Genomic DNA, 17964 nt, shown 5'->3' with positions numbered 1-17964 from the left:
CTGGCAGCCTCGTGTCATAGGTAAATGCCTTCGGACTGCCGAGAGCTAGATGTGTACCCGGCAGATATAAGGAGAGCCCCTGCGAGCCAGGGCCACCTCCACGGAGCTTAAAGTCCACAGGACCTCAGAGAGGTCAGGCCGCACTGCTACCTACAGAGGAGACAGGAGCCGGGGAGATTTATGCAGCCACGCTTACTGGAATCCGAGACACCGTCCCTCCTCATTCCCCATGTGCCCCCTCGTCTCGACGATCCCCTCAGCGAGCTGGGCCTGCCCGCCCTGGTGACAAAGCAGAAAGGGAAGCCTGTCCACAAAGGCCCAGGGCTGCTTTGCACCTCCCCAGGGGATGCTGGCTGGTGGCCCACCCATCAGGGAGCTGCCTGCCATCAGCAGGAGGTCGGTCACCTTTACAAAGGACAAGCAGCAAAGGGAACAGAATCAGAGGATCTGGGGTGGGATCCCCAACGCCAGCCCACCCCCAGCCTCACTGTCTAGCTGAGGGGGCCAAGGCCCAGAGAGGACACTGTCCTGCTGGAGGCCACACAGCCACCAGGTCGGCCTTCCTCCCCGCACACATGGGGCTTTCCCGAGGCGGTTTAGAAGACAAGATATACCTAACCTGCCCACAAAACAAAAAGTGAGACACGGACCCTGAACACTAAATTCTGAATGGAGGCCTCCTCTGCAAAGGATATACAAAGAAATGTTTTAATTGGGAATTGTTTTTGAAAAGGCATTTAAACACTGAGTATGGCACCGAACTCAAGCTCAGACGGCTCCTTCGGCAGGAGCCTCGTTCAAACCGGCATCCGTTTCCTCTCCTGCGAAGACCTGCCACAGCCCTTCTCAAGGTGTTTTCATACCTATCATCTCACTCTGACTCTCACGAGGGGTGTTCACAGGAGGAAAGCGAAATGGGATCGTGCGGCCTCCACGACCAGCCTGCTCTCAGCTCCAAAGACACGTCAGCGGACGCTCCTGGGGTAGGAAAACCAGCACAGAGCCAGGCCACCAGCAATGTCAGCCCGGACGCCCAGGGAGGGAGCAACCTCTGCCCGACTGGCACCGTGGGGAAGGGCACGCCAGGCCCAGCCAGCTCCAGCCGACCTCTCGGCCCCTCCCTTCAGCCAGTGTCCCCAGGGGCTGGGGCCAGTGTGATCACAGCTAAGGGCACTGAAGGGCTCCACGGGGTTTGGACTTAGCATTCTTACTTCGTGTGATTCCCAAACAGCCTCGTGACAATGGCATTATTTTTTAATCCCAGTTTTTTCAGACGAGCGACCTGAAGATCAGAGAGGCAGAGTACCAACCAGGGGACTTTCAGTCCGGTTTTAAAAATCAAACCCGGGGCTGCTTCTTCGAGTGATGAAATGTTTTGGAACTAGACAGAGGTCACGGTTGTACAACATTGTGAATGCACTAAACGCTATACTTTTATACGGTTCATTTTACGTTATTTGAATTTCACGTCAATAAAATGGAAAAAGAAAAAAAAAAATCAAAGCAAACCTGAAAGCCTTTTCTAGCCAAGAACCCAATTTATCACACTGTATTTTTTTAAACTATTTTTTTTTAAAAAAAGAAACCCCCCCGATTATGAGAAGTTTTGATGGCCTCTTCCATACTACTCTGTATCTTCAAAACTTTATCCAACAACAATAATATGATGATAAACAGTCTAAGTGCCTACTATGGCCAGGTACTACGCTAAGTAAACACTTCACATCTAGCTCCATAATAACCATATGAGACGCGCATAAGACGTAAACGTCTGATTAACTGCTATCCTTAACTGCTATGTTCTACGAAAATAAGGTGTTATATTAATAATCAGGATAAAAGGGTTAGAAACTCTTTCAAAACATAAAAAAAAGACTCGAAGGAATATTCTCTATCAGCATTTTCTTTACACTTGTCTATTTTTTACCAAATTATACAACGTATGCTAAAAAAGAAAAGAAACTTCCAAACCTAGCTGACTTGAGCCAAATAAGTAAACAGCAGGAAACAGCTCACAGGATGATACAACTGCCTTGGGGTCTGTTCCTTACAATTGGGGTTTTCAAAGAGGCATCCTTGGGGGTGCTGCAGGTACTCCAAAAGCAAAGAAGTATTTTCTCGATAAATAAGAAAAATTTAAGTGCCCAAGTGCACGCCCTTTCATTCACTGCTGGGAGGAGTGTAAATTGTTCGAACCTCTACATGAGACAATCTGGAAATATTTATCAACATTCAAAATGCATGTGCCTGGTTCCTCCAAAAGTTAAACACAGAACTACCATATGGTCCAACAATTCAACATCTGGGTATGTACCTCAAAGAATTAAAAGCTGGGACTCAAACAGATTGTTGTACACCAATGTTCATAGCAGCACTACTCACAATAGCTAAAAGGTAGAAACAACCCAAGTCCATCGACAAATGAATGGATACACAAACTGTGGTATATACACACAACAGAATATCCGGTCTTAAAAAGGAATGAAATTCTGACACATGCCACAACACAGAGGAACCTTGAAGACATTATGTTAAGCGAAATAAGCCAGTCACAAAGGGACAAATACTGTGCGACTCCACTACATGAAATAGCTAAACTAGGCAAATTCATAAAGATAGGAAGTAGAATGGTGGTTGTCAGGGTCTGGGCAAGAAGAAGATAGGAAGTTATTATTTAATGGGTATAGAGTCTGCCTGGGAAGATGAAAAAGTTCTGTTGATGGATCCCGGTGATGGCTGCACACAAAACCTCAGTGAATGTCCTTAAGGTCAAGGAAGTATACACTTAAAATGGTTAAAATGGAAAATTTTACATTATGTATCTTTTACCACAGCATACATACATATGTATGTGCGTGTGATACAAACATTTTAAATGCACGACACATGCCCTTTGATCCAGCAACTCTACGTCTAGGTGTTGAAGTCGTCAGAGATCCTTGCACACACATGACATGGTGTCCCTATAACAAAATCTATCACAGCAATGTTTGCAGCATCGAAGGGCTAGAAATTACCTACATGTTTACCTGTAGGAGCCCAGTTAAATAAATAGTTTCTTCTATATAATGGAATACAATATATAGTCACTAAAAAGGATGAGGCATTGCAAAATGGGTTTGGAACCTAAGGTAGTAGGTAAAGAGACAGAAGTCTATACAGAAGAGTGAACAGAGTGTGTGTGTGTGTGTGTGTGTGCGCGCGTGTGTGTGTATGTGTGTGTTCCATATATACAGACTTAGAAATATTACCTCTGCAAGGATACATAAGAAAGATGATAGTGTCTGTCCGAGGGGTGGGGAAGTGGATGGCTATGCAGGGTGAAACTTACTTTCCATTTTCATACCTTGATAATTTTATACCATGTATACCTTTAGCTACTCAAAAATAAATTTTAAAAAATTTAACGTCCAACTTTTGCATCTTGCTATTATAGAGCTCACATCAGACCAACCCTTTAGCCAAGAACAACTACAAAATCTGGAAAAAATACAAAAAGAACAGCTATTTGAAGGCAACAGGGAACAACCACGGCACCTCGGACTTGATGGTCCAAGATCGCGGAGAGAAGGGAAACGCTCTGTGTGAATCCCCTGAGCATTTGCTGATCCCCAGACTACATGGGGCAAGAGACCAAGAATCCAAGCAGAAAGTGACAGCTCAGAGGCTAAAATCAAAGGGTGGTTTTGGCAGCCTCACTTTATACATAGGGAAACTGAGGCCCAAAGAGATGAAGTAAGTAGCCCAAGGTCACACTCAGCCTAGAGCTGAGCTGGGCAAATGTATTCCACTTGATGGACAGTTACAGGCACCTGCTGTGTCCCAGCTAGGCCTGGGGATTGCACATTAGTGCCCCTCCTTCCCTCGACCCTGCACCTCCCTTCTGCCTCTCTGGACCTCTCATTCCTGATGCCAGTGTCTGCTCCCTGCTACTGCAGCCCTGGGCAGGCTGCTGGCGCCCCGGGGCTGCTCCGCGGTGTTTGGGAGTCCTGCAACACATAGGGTGCCCTCTCTGCCAGGCTCCAGGCTCCCTGAGCTGACCCTGCCCGGAGGGAGCATGTGACACTAGGCATTGAGTTTGCGGGCTTCACGGTCCATGCACTGCAGCCTGACCATTGCTGTTTCCAAGCTCTACAGGTTACAAAGCACGTCTGCCTGTATCTCTCATCTGACCCTCAGGGACCACTGCAAGTTGAGTATTAACACCCCCATTTTGGAGTATGAACATCCCAACTCTGCGGGTGAGGAAAGCGAGGCTCTAAGTGTTAGGATAACTTGTCTAACTTACCTACGTAGAGAATAACAGATCAGGGTGAGACCCAGGGGGCCTCTTCACCACGCCAGAGGCCCCCCACCCAGCACGGTTCAATGGGATGGAGGAAGTCCTGAATTATACATTATCAGACAGACAAGATCGACACAGATAGGTCTGCTGAAAACTGCACAAAGACTGTATAAAAAAGAGCTCCCGGCTTAGTAAGTGGTGACGTTTGTTTTTTTAGTTTTTGTTTTTGTTTTTAACATAGAGAACCAGAAGGATGAATTCACAGTCCAAGAGATCAGATGCAAATGAAAGACAAGAGAGTATAAAAAACTTAACTAAAGAACGCCTTTCGAGGGGCTCTGTAAAGCAAGATTTTTTTAATACACTCGAGTCTTAGCAGCTCCTCGATAATAACCACAGGACACAGGGCTGAGAAGGGGACGAACAGATTGAGCTAAGCCTGGCCCTTTGTCACAGTGGAGGCCAGGGAGATAACCTGCTTTCTGGAAGAGATGAGTCCGAGGCCCAGCTCAGAAGCGTCTAGATCTCACTGGTAAAGAGAGAGAGAGAGAGAGAGTACATCCTCAGGACACAGGAAGTTGGGACCCATCAGCTAAATGACTCATTGTGCGCCTTCAAATAGCACTGTCTGGAGAAGGGGAGGCCCACCAATGGGCCACCTCTCCCCACTCCAGACAAGGGTTCCAGAGTGACCCCCAAAACTGTGGCCCTGTCCACCTGAGTGGCAGAGTCCGTGAAAACTGCAATTTTAGTTAACCCAGAGCACACAGCACCACATGAATGTAAAGTGACATGGTTCCCAGAGCAGAGAAATCATGTATGTTCCACGCATTGAGTTTGCGTGTGAAGGGGAAATAAACCTATGGGTAATAGGAGATTGGTGGATGTAATTTCCAGAGACCTTCGAAAAGCATCTGCCATAAATCCAGACCCAAAACTATTCAAAAGGCTGAGTCGCATGAGAACTGGGAGGTTCCGCGGTGGATCGGGCCGGAACGAAGTCGTAAACAAGCAGCAGAGACAGGCACTTTTCCCAGCGGAAAAATGTAAATGGTGAGGTCCCTGGGGACTGGGCTGGTTTCACTTTGTCACTAATGACTTGGAAGGAGAAGGAAGTGGGGAGACTGCCCTGAGCATGGAGACTGTGCCCCTGGGCTGACAGACTTCACTCGGAAGGGTCGCGAGGCCGAGGATGGGTCCCCACTGTGGGAGAGCACCTCTGCACGCACAGTAGATGTGCAGTGCGAAGCCGCCCTTGACCTGGAGAGAGCGGCAGAGCGGGGCCGAGGAGGAGTCACACGGACACGGCCCGGGAGAAAAGCATCAAAACAAGCACACTGAACCTTTTCACGCAGGGAGTCATTGGTGGCTGCTGGGGCAACGTATTCCTTTAAGAAGCAAAGTTTTCAATTACAGGCCAAATAAAGGGGCGGGGTGGGGGGGCGGGGGAGGCAGAAAGAGGGGAAGACGAAAGTTTACTAAGCACAGAGAAGGAGCTTCGGGAGTGAGTTTCCAGCAAAACAAACTCAGTACAACCCGGGCGGGCCGTGTTGCTGCACTGAGCTCACGCCCTCCTGACAGGCCCCGCGCCCCAGCCATAGCTCCTGAACCCAAGCTCCAAGCCCGGACTGCCCTGGGCCACCCCGAAGAGCCTCACCTGCTGCTGGCTCTGCTCCTCCAGGTTCATCTTCACCTCCAGCGACTGGCGGGCCTCCAGGAAGGCCTTGCGGTGCTTGCGGTCTGCCATGTAGTAGGACGTGATGCCCACGATGACGGCGCAAAGGTACAGGGAGACACTGGCCAGGATCTGCACCCCACGAGGAGGAGAGAAAAGGACAGTGGTGAACATCTTTAGGAGATGGGATAAAGGACAGGGGGTGGGCGGTGACCAAAATTAAACCCCTAATTACCAGTGTCCGGGGCAGGCCCCAGCAGAGCCTCTGACCTCGACGGGATCCTGAGGCCCCGGAAAAAAACCTGCCCCAACGGCAAGGGGGGGGGCTCCAGGCCTGGAAGGCTGGTTGGGGGGCTGCTGTTCTCCCTCCTGCTTCACACCACAGCTAAGCTGGCCAATCCCGTGCACCGTGAGGCCAGAGCAGTCCCTCTGCCACCTATTCACTCACTCGTCTGTTCAGCCACCATTTACTGAGCGCTCACTTATTAGGTGCACTTGACCCTGTGCTGCTTAGTTGGAGAAGAGAGTGAACAAAGCCCAGATCCACTGGCTGGGAATGTATAATCCTAAAAGCTGGAGGTCATGTGGAATGTCACAGGAGACCTGAAGAAGCCCTGGGCTGATTCAGGAGTCACAATGCCACCCGACACATGTGCCAGGATTACAAGTGTCTGGGATTCACATGCATCCTCTTGGCCAGCACCCCACCCCCCACCCGCCATCCCCCGCTCCCCCCACCAGCAGGTGAGAGGTGACCAGTATCAGTATCTAGGTCTCCTGAGAACTAAAGCTACAGGAAGGGGAAAAGGGGGTTATGGGATCTGATGTCTGTGCTGTGAGCTCAGGTCACTGGCACAAAGGGCTTCTCTGGGCATCAAGAGCCAGTTCCTCTGTACCTGGCACCCTGCAGGCTGCCCTAGGTGTCTGTGGTCCCCAGCCCACTCCTACAGGCTGCTAGGATTGTAGACCTGATCACCACCTGCTGGAGATAACCTTGGATATGGACCTGCATATCCTAATCACACCTGATTTCCTGGCACTGGCTACTTCAGGCTCCAATCTTTGACCCTGACTGGGCTCCATTTGGGACTGGATCAGGGTCTAGTTCCTTCCACTTCACAAAGACCACTGGCCGTGAAAGGGAAGCTCACTATGACAATTTTCTGGGTACTCATGGTTATGCTGTATCTCCTCTGTTTTTATGTTTCATCGAGGCTAATCAATACTAACCCTGAGGACCCAGCACCCCCATCACCAAGTTCCTGCAGGGTCTGTTGAGAGCCCAGGGGGCACTCAACAAAGGCCCACTGAGTAATGAATTAACGAGGAGGTAAAGCAGACTGGTCATCAAGTCACTAGATGCAGATTTCACAAGCTTCTTAGGTGGCTGCTTCTGGCAACTAACAACTGATTGTATTATTGGGCCTGGGCAGCCCTTACCCCTATCACCTGTATCATTCATGGGGCAAGCGGGCGAGTTCAACGTCCCATGGAACATCCTGTTCATCTTCTGCTGGGGCATGATAGCCCACTCCGGTCTGAGTGATCAGTATCAGTATGGCCCCGGGCCACTTATTCAAGACCTGATAATTTGAAGGGATGCCAACTTACGTTCAGTGAGTCAGAGCAAATCACACAGATCATGTTGGGTCTCAAAGCCAGTCTGGCCTGGGGTCCAGGAACCTTCACCAGCCCAGAGGCCACGCTCTAGCGGGGGCTGTGTGGCCTTGGCAATCTGCCTGCGCCAAGGTCACGGTGCAGGAAGCTGGTGGACAAGGTCAGGCTGTACCTTGTGCATCCTCACCAAGCAGCGACACTCCACTGAAGCCCACGTTGGGTCCAGATTCAGCAGCCACCAGGGCCAAGGGGCTCTGGGCTTACGGGGCTGTGGGTCCTGGAGGGCAAGTGAGAAGCTGCACACAGAACAGCCACATCTACCAGTATCAGTAACTCTGAACCAGGGGCTCTAGACATGGCAGGCTGCCCTGGCCATGACTATAACCAGTATGGGCTGTCACACTAAGCTGAGGCCAGAACTCTGAACTCAGAGGTCTTCCTGCCCTTCACAGATAGGCTCTGGCTGACCGCCTCATGGGGACAAATGGGACGGGCTCTGTAAAGCGTACAGTGCTGAGCCTGCGTCAAGAATTGCTGTTGCCGTTACCCACTGGGGCATCCACTTAAGAAAACCAAACCGCTGTGCAGACCGAGAGAGCAACTATAGCAGAAGAGCCTCAGACTGACCCCAGCTAAGGCTGCAACCCAAAGACCGGGTCAGGGCGTCCGTCTGGTTCGTGCCTGGGACCGTCTGTGCAGGACGACCTTCCCTCCATCGAGCTGTGTGTATTTAAAAACAAAATCTACTCTGGCACTCCACCTGTAGGTATATATACTTGTAGGTATAGAAAGTAAAGTCAGAAACAGCCCTGGACTGTGGCACTGCCCCTTGATAGCTGGGTGACCTGCCAGGTCAAATAACCTCTCTGAGCTCCAGTTTCATCATCCATGAGCTGAGAGGCGGACGGACTCATCTAGAAGGTCCCTGCAGTCTTGACACCGTCTGCTCCCCAACAGACCTGACGTCCGAGGGCAAAGGCTGGGACCGGAGAAGACCTGGTGTGGCAAGGACAAGGGGAGAAGGCTGGGGGGAGGGGGAGGCGGCCGGGGAGCCACGCTGCCTCCCACGCCAGGAGCACCCCAAGCCACAGAGGCTCCTCCCCTTCCCATCCCGCACTCTCAGCTGAAGGGACAGGGACGTGGAGTCAAAAGGCTGCATCTGGGCCACGCGCTGGAGAGGGATGTGGGGCCTGCTGGTCCCATCCATGCCAGAGAACTCCCTCCTGGCCTCCCAACGAGCTCGCCTGTTTCTAGGCATTTCTCCCTGGAGTCCCGGGCCTTGCCTGGGTTTCTTGGAGCTCCCCCAATTCTATAAACTGGCCTCGACTGAAGAAAGGGCCCTCAGGGCACTGTTTTCCTGACCTACACCAAGCCCTCTCCCACGCAGCCAGGGCTGTGGGGCCTGGAGGGGCTCGGCAATCCCCCAGTGCCAGGAGAGTGGCTGGCGGCTCAGCCAGGGCTCTGCAGGCCACTTCCAGCCTCCGAGTCCAGGGCGCAAATCCCACAGGGTGATGCTGCAAGCTGAGGAGACCTCCAGCCAGGAAGCCAGGGTCGGCTGTGGTCAAGAAGGTTCGAGAGGGAGCAGGAGGAGCTGCTAGGAGGAGTTCCAGGTGCCACACCAGACTTGAGTCTCGGGGTGATCCCCTTGTACCTACAAAGCTGAGCGCCCTGCTCTGGGGTGCCATCCAGGTCACCTCTCTCACCCCAGTGGCCTCTTTTAGACTGCGCAGCAGTCTTACTTTAAAAATAATAAAATGACGAATCTCCCAAGTGGGTAAACATTCAGACTAAAGCTTCATCTAACCCACGACAGTCAGAAAAAGTAACTTATAATACCCCAGGCTCAGAAACGCAACTGTGAGAAAATTCCTTTACAAATTTCTAACTCTTGGAATTTGATGAATCACCATATCCTGCACATTTTCTAACGGCCCCCGGGGGCAGGGCTTTAAAACAGAAGTCACCCCATTGGAGGCAGGCTAGTGGCTCAACTGCCTAGGCTGACCTCTCCCTATAGGCTCATCGCTGCCTGCAGATTCCAGAACACTCCAAAATTGGGAGAAAAAAGCAGCAAGGAAGAGAAAATTGCTCTGGAGTGTCGATGTCCGTGTGGGCCACCCTCGGAGACATCGTGATGCTATGCTGCTGGGGGAAGCCTCTGCTCATGACAACAAACCGCGATGTTTTGTTAAAGAATCTCCAAGGAGCTGCAGTGCAGGCACGAGCAGGGGAAAAGGCACCTCTGCGAGCAGCCAGCCGCCTCCCCTCCCCGAGGAAGCCCGCGAGGGCCTGCGCAGCCGCCACACAGCGCCTGTGAGGTCCCCACCGCGGAGCCATGCTTGCTGCAGACCCTTGGAGGGGCCTCCCGGTGGATGAACAAGTCACAGAAAGGGGTCGGGCTGTGCAGCCACATGTACCTCGTGCACCACCAGCAGGATATGTGGCCTAGAACAAGTCACTTAACCTCTCTAAGGCGTGGTTGGCTTCTCCATTCTCACAGGAACCCTGGAGGCTGTTCCGGTAAGATTAAAAGAGAGATCATATGTCACACTCCCTAGCACAGGGCTTGAACAAAATATATTCGTCGTGACTTTTTCTTTTCTTCCAGAGGGGAGAAGGCAAATTATTACCAATAACAACACTTCCGTGAAGTTTTACAAGAGCCTTCGTCTTAATTATTTTGTCACAACAAGCAAAGTGTTCTCATTCTCACCTTGCAGAAGAGACTTGAAGCTCAGAGAAATTAGGTTATGAGTCCATGGTCCCCTGGACTGCTGAGATTGGAACCCCGGTCTCCTTCCTGTTATGCCTTTTCCCCCTGCGAGCGCAGAGTTTAAATTTCAAAACATTAAAAAACATCCATCCTGGCTCAGAGGACTGGACATCAAAGCCACCCTGACCAGGCGTGTGAGGCCCTGGGGCAGGCCCACTGCTGCTTTCTTGCCCAACAAGGAAGTGCAGAACCCAAGCACAAGTCCAAGGTGCTTCTCCTATATTATGGTCTCAGCTGAGCTGTGATGAGGGTCAGCAGAGACTGGGCAGAGTCCAAGGCACGGTGGGGTGGGGTGGGGAACACAGAACCCAGTAAGGACCTGGAGCATCTGCACAGGTGGAGAGGTCTGCAGACAGTGAGGTGACTCTCGTGCTGCCCTGGAGCCAACCCTAGCATCACTGTGCCAACAGACGTCTGGGGTCTCCAATAAATATAACCCTACTCAACACAATACAAGGTCCGAGCCTTGGGGTACTACTGACGTGCCCTACCAAGCTGGGAACTGGTCAAGTTGCTACCAAGTGTCTCAAAACAAAAGGCCCTCCAAAAGCTTCCCACTCGTTTGACAGCTTGGGCGTGCCTCTGCTAAAAGACAATCGATGTCCGCCATCTTCCAAAACAAAGACCACGTCCAGGATGGGCATCCAGCCAACCTGACATGTTACATAAAGTCCCTCAGCATCTGCTCGGTTGCCGGAACAGCTTCTCAGCCCGTGCACCGCACAACCCCAGGGGCATCGCTCTGTAGACTCTGACGCGATGGCTCCCCTAGAGACGGGGCACATGCCAGACCTGACAAATGGGCTCCAGTGTCACTCTTGTGCCTTACATCTGGCTGCTGCCCACCAGGCTCCCCTCGCTCCAGCCACACAGGGCCTCTCTCCAATCCTCCAATAGGATGTGCTATTTCAGGGCTCTACAGCTCCCACCGGAACACCCTGCCCTTCTGCTGCCTGTGGAAGGCCACACGTGACGATCCCCTGACTTAAGCCAGGTCAAGCACGCAGCACATCCCTGGCCTCAGTCATCTCCCAGGAAATGTTAGTTGTGACTCTTCCAAGATCCAGCTCCCACACCCTTCCCTGATGGCCCAAACAGAACTATTCATTCATTTATCCATTCGAAGATTTAGTGAATGCTCACCCTGTGTCAGGTAGGTGCTTGGCATTTAGCAGTGAGTAAGCAAAAAAAGTCCCTTCTGTCATGAAGCTGATGTTAGGGTAACAGCAAACAAGTAAGAAATAAGTCATCAGTAAGAGCATTGGAGCTCGGGAGAGAATACAAATGATACAGTGAGTAGCTGCTTTAGAATGGGGAGTGAGGGAGCCTGTTGGCCCAATTCTTCACTCCCCTGTAGGAGCCACAGGGAGAATAAAATTTTCTCCCCTGCTGCAGACTCTGATCATGTGATTTGCTTTGGCCAGATGGATGTTAGTGCATATGACATGAGCAGATGAGAACAATATGCACCAAGCAGCTCACTGGTACAGCAGAATGAGAGGCCCACAGAGCCAAACTAAACCCAAGCGGCAGCTTGTAGCCAAACCCACCTAAGCTCAGCCTAGATCACCACACCCCAGCAACCCAGATGTGCCATTGAGAAATGTGTGCTTGTGAACCACCGAGTTTTGGGTGGCTTGTTACGCAGCATTACGTGAAAAGAGCTGACAACTACAGGTGGTTAGAACAGGTCTCCGTGAAGCAATGTCATTTAAACTGAGATATGAATGACCCGAAAAGACTCAGCCATGGGAAAAATCAGAAGAAAGAGCATCCTGGATGGAGGAGACACTAGTACAGAGGCCGTAGGACACAGGACTCTATCCCATGAGACACATTCCCACCCCCCCACCCCCCCCAACACCTGAGACATCTGTACATATCTCCCCCATTGGGATGTGATAAGCACCTGAATTCAGGGGGTGTCTCTTTCTCACATTTGCAGGCCCCAGGGCCTGGCACAGGACAGTCTCCACACACACAAAAAAATCATCCACCCCAAATGTCAACAGACTCAACGTCAATAAACCCTGCTGGAAAGCAAGGCCTTCTTCCTCTTTAATTACTGAATATTCATATGAAACGTGCCTAAGTATTTTTATTGAAGAATAATGAACTCTGAGGACAAAGATGTGAACAAGCAGATTTATTTTTATATCAGCTGTAGAGTTTGTGGGCTAAGAGGAGATGCTACTGATATCTGCTGAAGGTTAAGGACACAGTAGCTTGAAAAATGCACCTACTTTGGAAAGACGGCCCGAAAATCACAGGGTAGAGACAATTAAAACCAGAGAAGGCCATGTGGTCCATCTCCCTCTGGGAGGAGATGCAGGAATGAACATCTTGCGTTTAGCATTTTATACTGACCAAAGGATTATTCACTTAAAGTCTATGGACTAGATTAGGGGGAGTCAGTGAACCTCTGACATTATGGGATCTGCCCTTTCCTGGGGATCAAGTCCATTGCTTTCAGCAGATTCTCAAAAGGGTCTGTGAGCCCAGATGATTAAGAACCACAAAAACTCATCAAAAGCTCCCAGTCGCCTCCTGTGACTTCACCACAGAAACAGAAAACAACAACAGGTCACAGCACTGTGCGCCTTCTCTTATCGATGTGACCCTATGAGTCACCTGGGTCTTTTTCTCTAGGCCAAATATCCCTACTCTACTTAAAGGACTCTATTTTAAAACATCTAATTATGTTTGGCTTCAGATCCTTTTTTGTAAAATTCAACGCTACTGAGTTCTCAGTGAGTAGCAGGCCCCATGCTGGGTCCTGGAGAGTAAAAAGGGACCTTAACAGCTCAAACGTAGGAAGATAAAGAAGCTACCAGAAACGGAGGAAGCACTGACTGACTGAGGGATGGGGGCGAGTCAGTCAGCAAAGGCCCCTAAGAGGGAGTAAAACTTGGGCTGGATACCCTCACTTATAGGACAACATAGAGATTTTATACCATGTTAAGATATGGATTCTGGATGGGAAAGAACATTTAAACCAGTTTCTAACTGGTGGCCAATGTTAAGTGAAGGAAAGGCAAAAAATAATAAACTATATACACTTATGAGAGTGACCAGAATGACGACAGGGTGTCATGCTGACGGCTCAGGTCTTCCCACTTCTGAGCAAGACTAGCTGCACAGATCCTGGCTTCCGGGAACTGTCTTTGAAATGAACTTGAGAAAGAAAGTACCAGCCCAGAGGAAGAGGAATATGTCATCTGGGGATAGAAGAAGAGTTTTAAGGTTCCAGAAATATCATCACACAAACTTAGCAGGTGAAAACGTGAAGGTCACTGATTACACAAAAACACCGACGTCCACAGAACAGGGCACGCTCTTGGGGTCTCAGACTCCCCACCTCTCACTTCAAAACGACTCAGATCTTGAGTGATACTTTCGACTCTCCGTTGCAGACACCGGCATCACCCCTTCCTCGAATCTCAGCTTTCTCCTGGGAAACTGATCCCCTTTCTTCTCTCCCTTGTGGCTTCTTAGGAATGTCTCCGCCGGCCCTCCTCCCTGCAGCCTTTCAGAACCTGCCTAGACGTTGAGGATAATTTTTTCAGGGCTTAGTCCTTAGTTGCTGTTTCTCTAGTTCAGTGTTTCTGAGCCAGGGCCCAGGATGTGCAAGAGGAACAGGCTAAGAATGAAGATTCCTGGGTGCCACTCTGCCTGCAGAGCCCCGGGCATCTGCATTTCCCACTCCTGCAGGTGATTCTCTGCAATGGAATCACTGTTCGGGGGGGTGGGGGGCGTAATAAATATTAAGACAAAGCTGAGATCCGCCAACCTGCCTGGTTCTTTGAACCACACTCAATGTGTGTGGTCACTTTAGGTTATCTCCCTGGGCCCACTGCCTATTTTTCTTCTGTCCATTTACTCTCTGTCCTTTTCTAATGATCTTTCGATCCTTGGTTCACCCTTGCCCGGAGTTTCAGCCACCTCCTTATCATTTTTTATGTTTTCTGTCTGGCCAGAGTCTCTGCCACGCATTCAAAGCCACACCCACTGAGATGTTTTCCATCTGTTCCTGCTGTTTCGTGTGTCCTGCACTTAATTCAGCTCCCTGACTTTCAATTCAGATTTTAAGTCATTTTCCAAGTTTCCTTCTCATGGTCCCAACCCGTTCTCCTCCTGCCCCATATCTCTGGGCTCTTGGCAAAGCCGGTGCATAGTTACGAAATCAGAGAGACCGTCTGGGAGGGCACAGAAAAGACTTTCAAATTTTGAATTCCAAGTCCTGGCAAACTATCACCTCTCCTAAATTTCAATTCTTCGGCTTCAATTGTCTTGAATTAGTGCCACCTGGGTGTGTTCCCCTTACCCTCGTTCAGGGGTTCCCAACCCTGGCTATACCTTAGAATCACCTGGGAGCTATGCCCCGGCAACACCCCAAAACAAGGACACCGGGGGCCGGATATTGGATCATTAAAGGCTCCTAGGTAACTTTAAGGTGCAGCCAGGGGTCACTGGGAATACCCAAGTTTGTCACGGTCTCCCATAATTAGCCCGAATGTGAAGTTCCATTTCTGCCAGCTCAAAACACCTCAATAGCTGCTGATTGTCCAAAAGGTAAAGTTCGAAATCCTCATTCTGGCACTCAAGATCCTCCAGACACTAGCCCCGGTGAACTTTTCTAAATATCTCCCTCCATTCCCTGATGTAAACTATCTCCTTCAGCCAAGCTGATGTCCCCAGTGAGTCACCCAGCAGCCACTCCTGAGCTTCGGCACATGCTAGAGCCCACTCTTTGAGAGCTGTCAGTCTTTTCCACTGACGCAGCTGAAGAGGAAGCCTCACCTCTCACCTTGCTAGTGCACGCGGATTTTGCATTTTATTTCATAAAATCCATTTTCATATTACTATTTTTAAACACTTAAAAATGTTTGCCTTTGAATAAAACAGATGTGTCCATCCATTATATTATATGCTCCACCAGGGCTGGGACAAAATCTGTTCCAGTCACTGCTGTGTCCCCAGCACCTGACAAAAACGCCTGGCACGTAGAAGGCACTCAATGACTATGGAGTGAAGGAATGAATAAATGGAAGGAGGATGGAAATGCCAACTCCACGGGTGTTCTGAGGCTTCAACTACACCAGGCAAGCACATCCCTGTAGCCCCCAGGGTGAGAAGCACCTCGCCTGGAATATCCCCCTTGCATGCTCATCCCTTCCATCTTCCACCCTTCCCTCCGAATCTAGCTACGCCCTGCCTCCTCCTCAGAGCCATTAGACGGCCCTGCCCAACAGAGTGACCACACTCTCCCCTGAGTTTCCTGAAGAGGAACCGTGAGCAAGATAAACCATTCGGTGACAAGGTCCACGTGTGCAGCCACACGCTGATCTCGTTTTCACAGAGATGACATAGGCAGGGCAGGCGCAGAAACCCCAAAACGTCAACAGTGGTTGCCTTCTGAGGGAGGGGGATTCAAGACAATCTGTTTTCCTTTTTTTTTGCCTTATAATCTTTCCTATTGTTCCAGTCGCTTGGACCATCCTAACTGCCAGACTTAGGGACCTCTCGAGAGGGAGCGTCCCCTTCACAGAAACTCCCTCCTTCCGGGCAGGCCCCACCCTGGAGCCTCTACGTCCAGACTGGGAGTCCGTCCACTGGAACCTCCCCTCTGGGCACCTGTTTCTACGCAATAGGCCTCACCTGCCCCCAGACCTTCCAAAGGACCAGCTGGGGAGATAAACCTCCCCAAGGTCTCCCAACAAGACCCACGCACGGAATCCAGCAGCCTCGCCCTCCGCCCTCCTGCTCTGCTTGGTGAAATGCAGGAATTCAGAACCACAGGGTCACAGCTGCCATGGGTGGAGGCAGAAGACGCCCCGCCCACCCCACGATCCAGTGCAACGATGCCAAGCCAACCACCTGTCACTCCACAGCCACCCCTGTGCCAACGCTTGCAAAGGATGTGCTCTCTTCACAGACTGGTGCTGGTTCAGGTCACCCCACAGAATCGCCATCTCACTCTGATGAGCCTCCCCTCCGGTGAAGAGAGACAGCAAGTCCAGCTGGAAGGGTGACTCAATCCAGCCCGAGTGGTGCCACGCCAGCCGAGGCGTGTGGCATGAAGGGCCTGTCATCATCAACCTGACCATCCCTCACAAACAGTGCCACAGGGCTCACTTGTTGGCCTACTTTCTCGGGCGCAGCCACCATTTTCTTCCCCTTCCCCTCAAACGCTTTCCCCGCTGTGGGAGCCACTACCCTTCCTTTCCCCCAGAGACTGGCCGCTGACCAGCGGGGACTTACATCCCAGGCTTCCAAAGAATTCCAAAACCATCCCCTGGCTTCCTGAGAGGTCCCCGACTTTTAAAATATTACCTTTTGGTTTTCACTTAATTTCTCACGTATTGGCCTTACACTTTTGACACACGAGAGCCGGATCTGGATTTCTTTGCCCTTCTCCTGCCTGAGTGTGGGATTTAAGCCCATTATCGGCATGGCCCACAATGGCACCTGCACCTCTTGGAGCTCATACCTGGGCGACATGCTTCCCGTGGCAGTCCTCCTCTATGAGTCCCCAAAGACATCTGTCCCAACCCAAACCACCCCATCACACACACACACACACACTTTCTCTCAGCGAGATAAACTCTGGGCCAGCGAAACACAACAGCTAGAAACTGGGCTTGAATTCTAACTCCCCCACCACTGGCTGTGGCATTGGCAAGTCACTACTCCTCTCAGGTGGCTTTCTCCTCCGTGAAATGAGCATAAAACGGTTCCTACCTCAGGGTGGGGTGTGAGAATTCATTTAGACAGCACGTACGTAAAGTGCCCAGCACAGTATTCTGCTGGAAGCACAGTAAGTCTCAATAAATGTTGGCTATTATGATTAGGCATATTATAAATTCCCAATATCACCACTGAACTTTATTCTCAAGATTCCGGCTTTACTAGTCTCCTTTAACATCACTTTATCACCTGGCAAGGTGACGAGTATCAGCAGTCCCAATCCTGTCTGTGCTTATATCCTAAGGCTTCACCCTCAACCACTCTGCTTAGTTTATCTCGAGTAGGGCCAGGAATCTGGATTCTGAAAAAGCCCACCTCCCCCACTGGGGATTCTGATGCAGCTAGCTCTGCTTGGGACCCACAGGACTGCAGTATAATCTTATCGTCACATTTTATTATTTAAATGCGCATCTGCGGCCCTTGTTCTTGCCTATAAGGTTCACCCTGGTGTCTATTTATTGTCTCCTCCATATACCTCTTAGCTGCCTTCCTGCCATTATGCCTGTCCCCACCCTCCACTGCCTATCAGGTCTCCAAAGTACCAATTACAGCTCTGCCGGTGTCCACTGTGTGCCGGCTGGGCTGCCAGCCTGGCAATGTTGCTCCAGCCAGATCCCAAGACGCTGCTTTCAGCCCCTCTCCCATCCCTTTGCCCACTCCTACCGGGAAGCCTCTCGTAGCAATGCCAGAAGCTAGCTGCTGGAGCTACCTGCCCATACTGCACTTACTAAGTACCTCCTCAGCCCACAGTGCTGCCTGGTATCTGGGGCACCAATGAAACTTGAGTGATGAGTCAACAAGCCCTTCTCCAGCCCCTACAATGGAAGACACTGTGATGCCAGGGAATGAGCACTGGCTTTGGACCCA

At 50.7% G+C, this 17964-nt stretch overlaps 1 protein-coding gene and 1 long non-coding RNA gene across 2 annotated transcripts in view; one reads left to right on the top strand and one right to left on the bottom strand.

Moving 5' to 3' along the window:
• ADCY3 (adenylate cyclase 3) overlaps positions 1 to 17964 on the bottom strand; it is a 73609-nt gene that overhangs the window by 35160 nt on the left and 20485 nt on the right. Inside the window, exon 2 of the mRNA XM_023528500.1 lies at positions 5856 to 6092. Within this exon, the coding sequence (XP_023384268.1) occupies positions 5856 to 6092 (237 nt within the window). The remainder of the gene's footprint in view (positions 1 to 5855; positions 6093 to 17964) is intronic.
• On the top strand, positions 9420 to 12413 carry LOC111737547. Its single transcript, XR_002779464.1, has 2 exons — positions 9420 to 10097; positions 10186 to 12413. It is a non-coding gene; the product is annotated as an uncharacterized LOC111737547 (long non-coding RNA).

The sequence above is a fragment of the Pteropus vampyrus genome, unplaced genomic scaffold (genome assembly GCF_000151845.1).
Source record: "Pteropus vampyrus isolate Shadow unplaced genomic scaffold, Pvam_2.0 Scaffold28, whole genome shotgun sequence".
Taxonomy (NCBI): Eukaryota; Metazoa; Chordata; class Mammalia; order Chiroptera; family Pteropodidae; genus Pteropus; species Pteropus vampyrus.
Note: the sequence above shows the minus strand (reverse complement) of the source record. Positions and strands in the feature narration are given on the sequence as shown.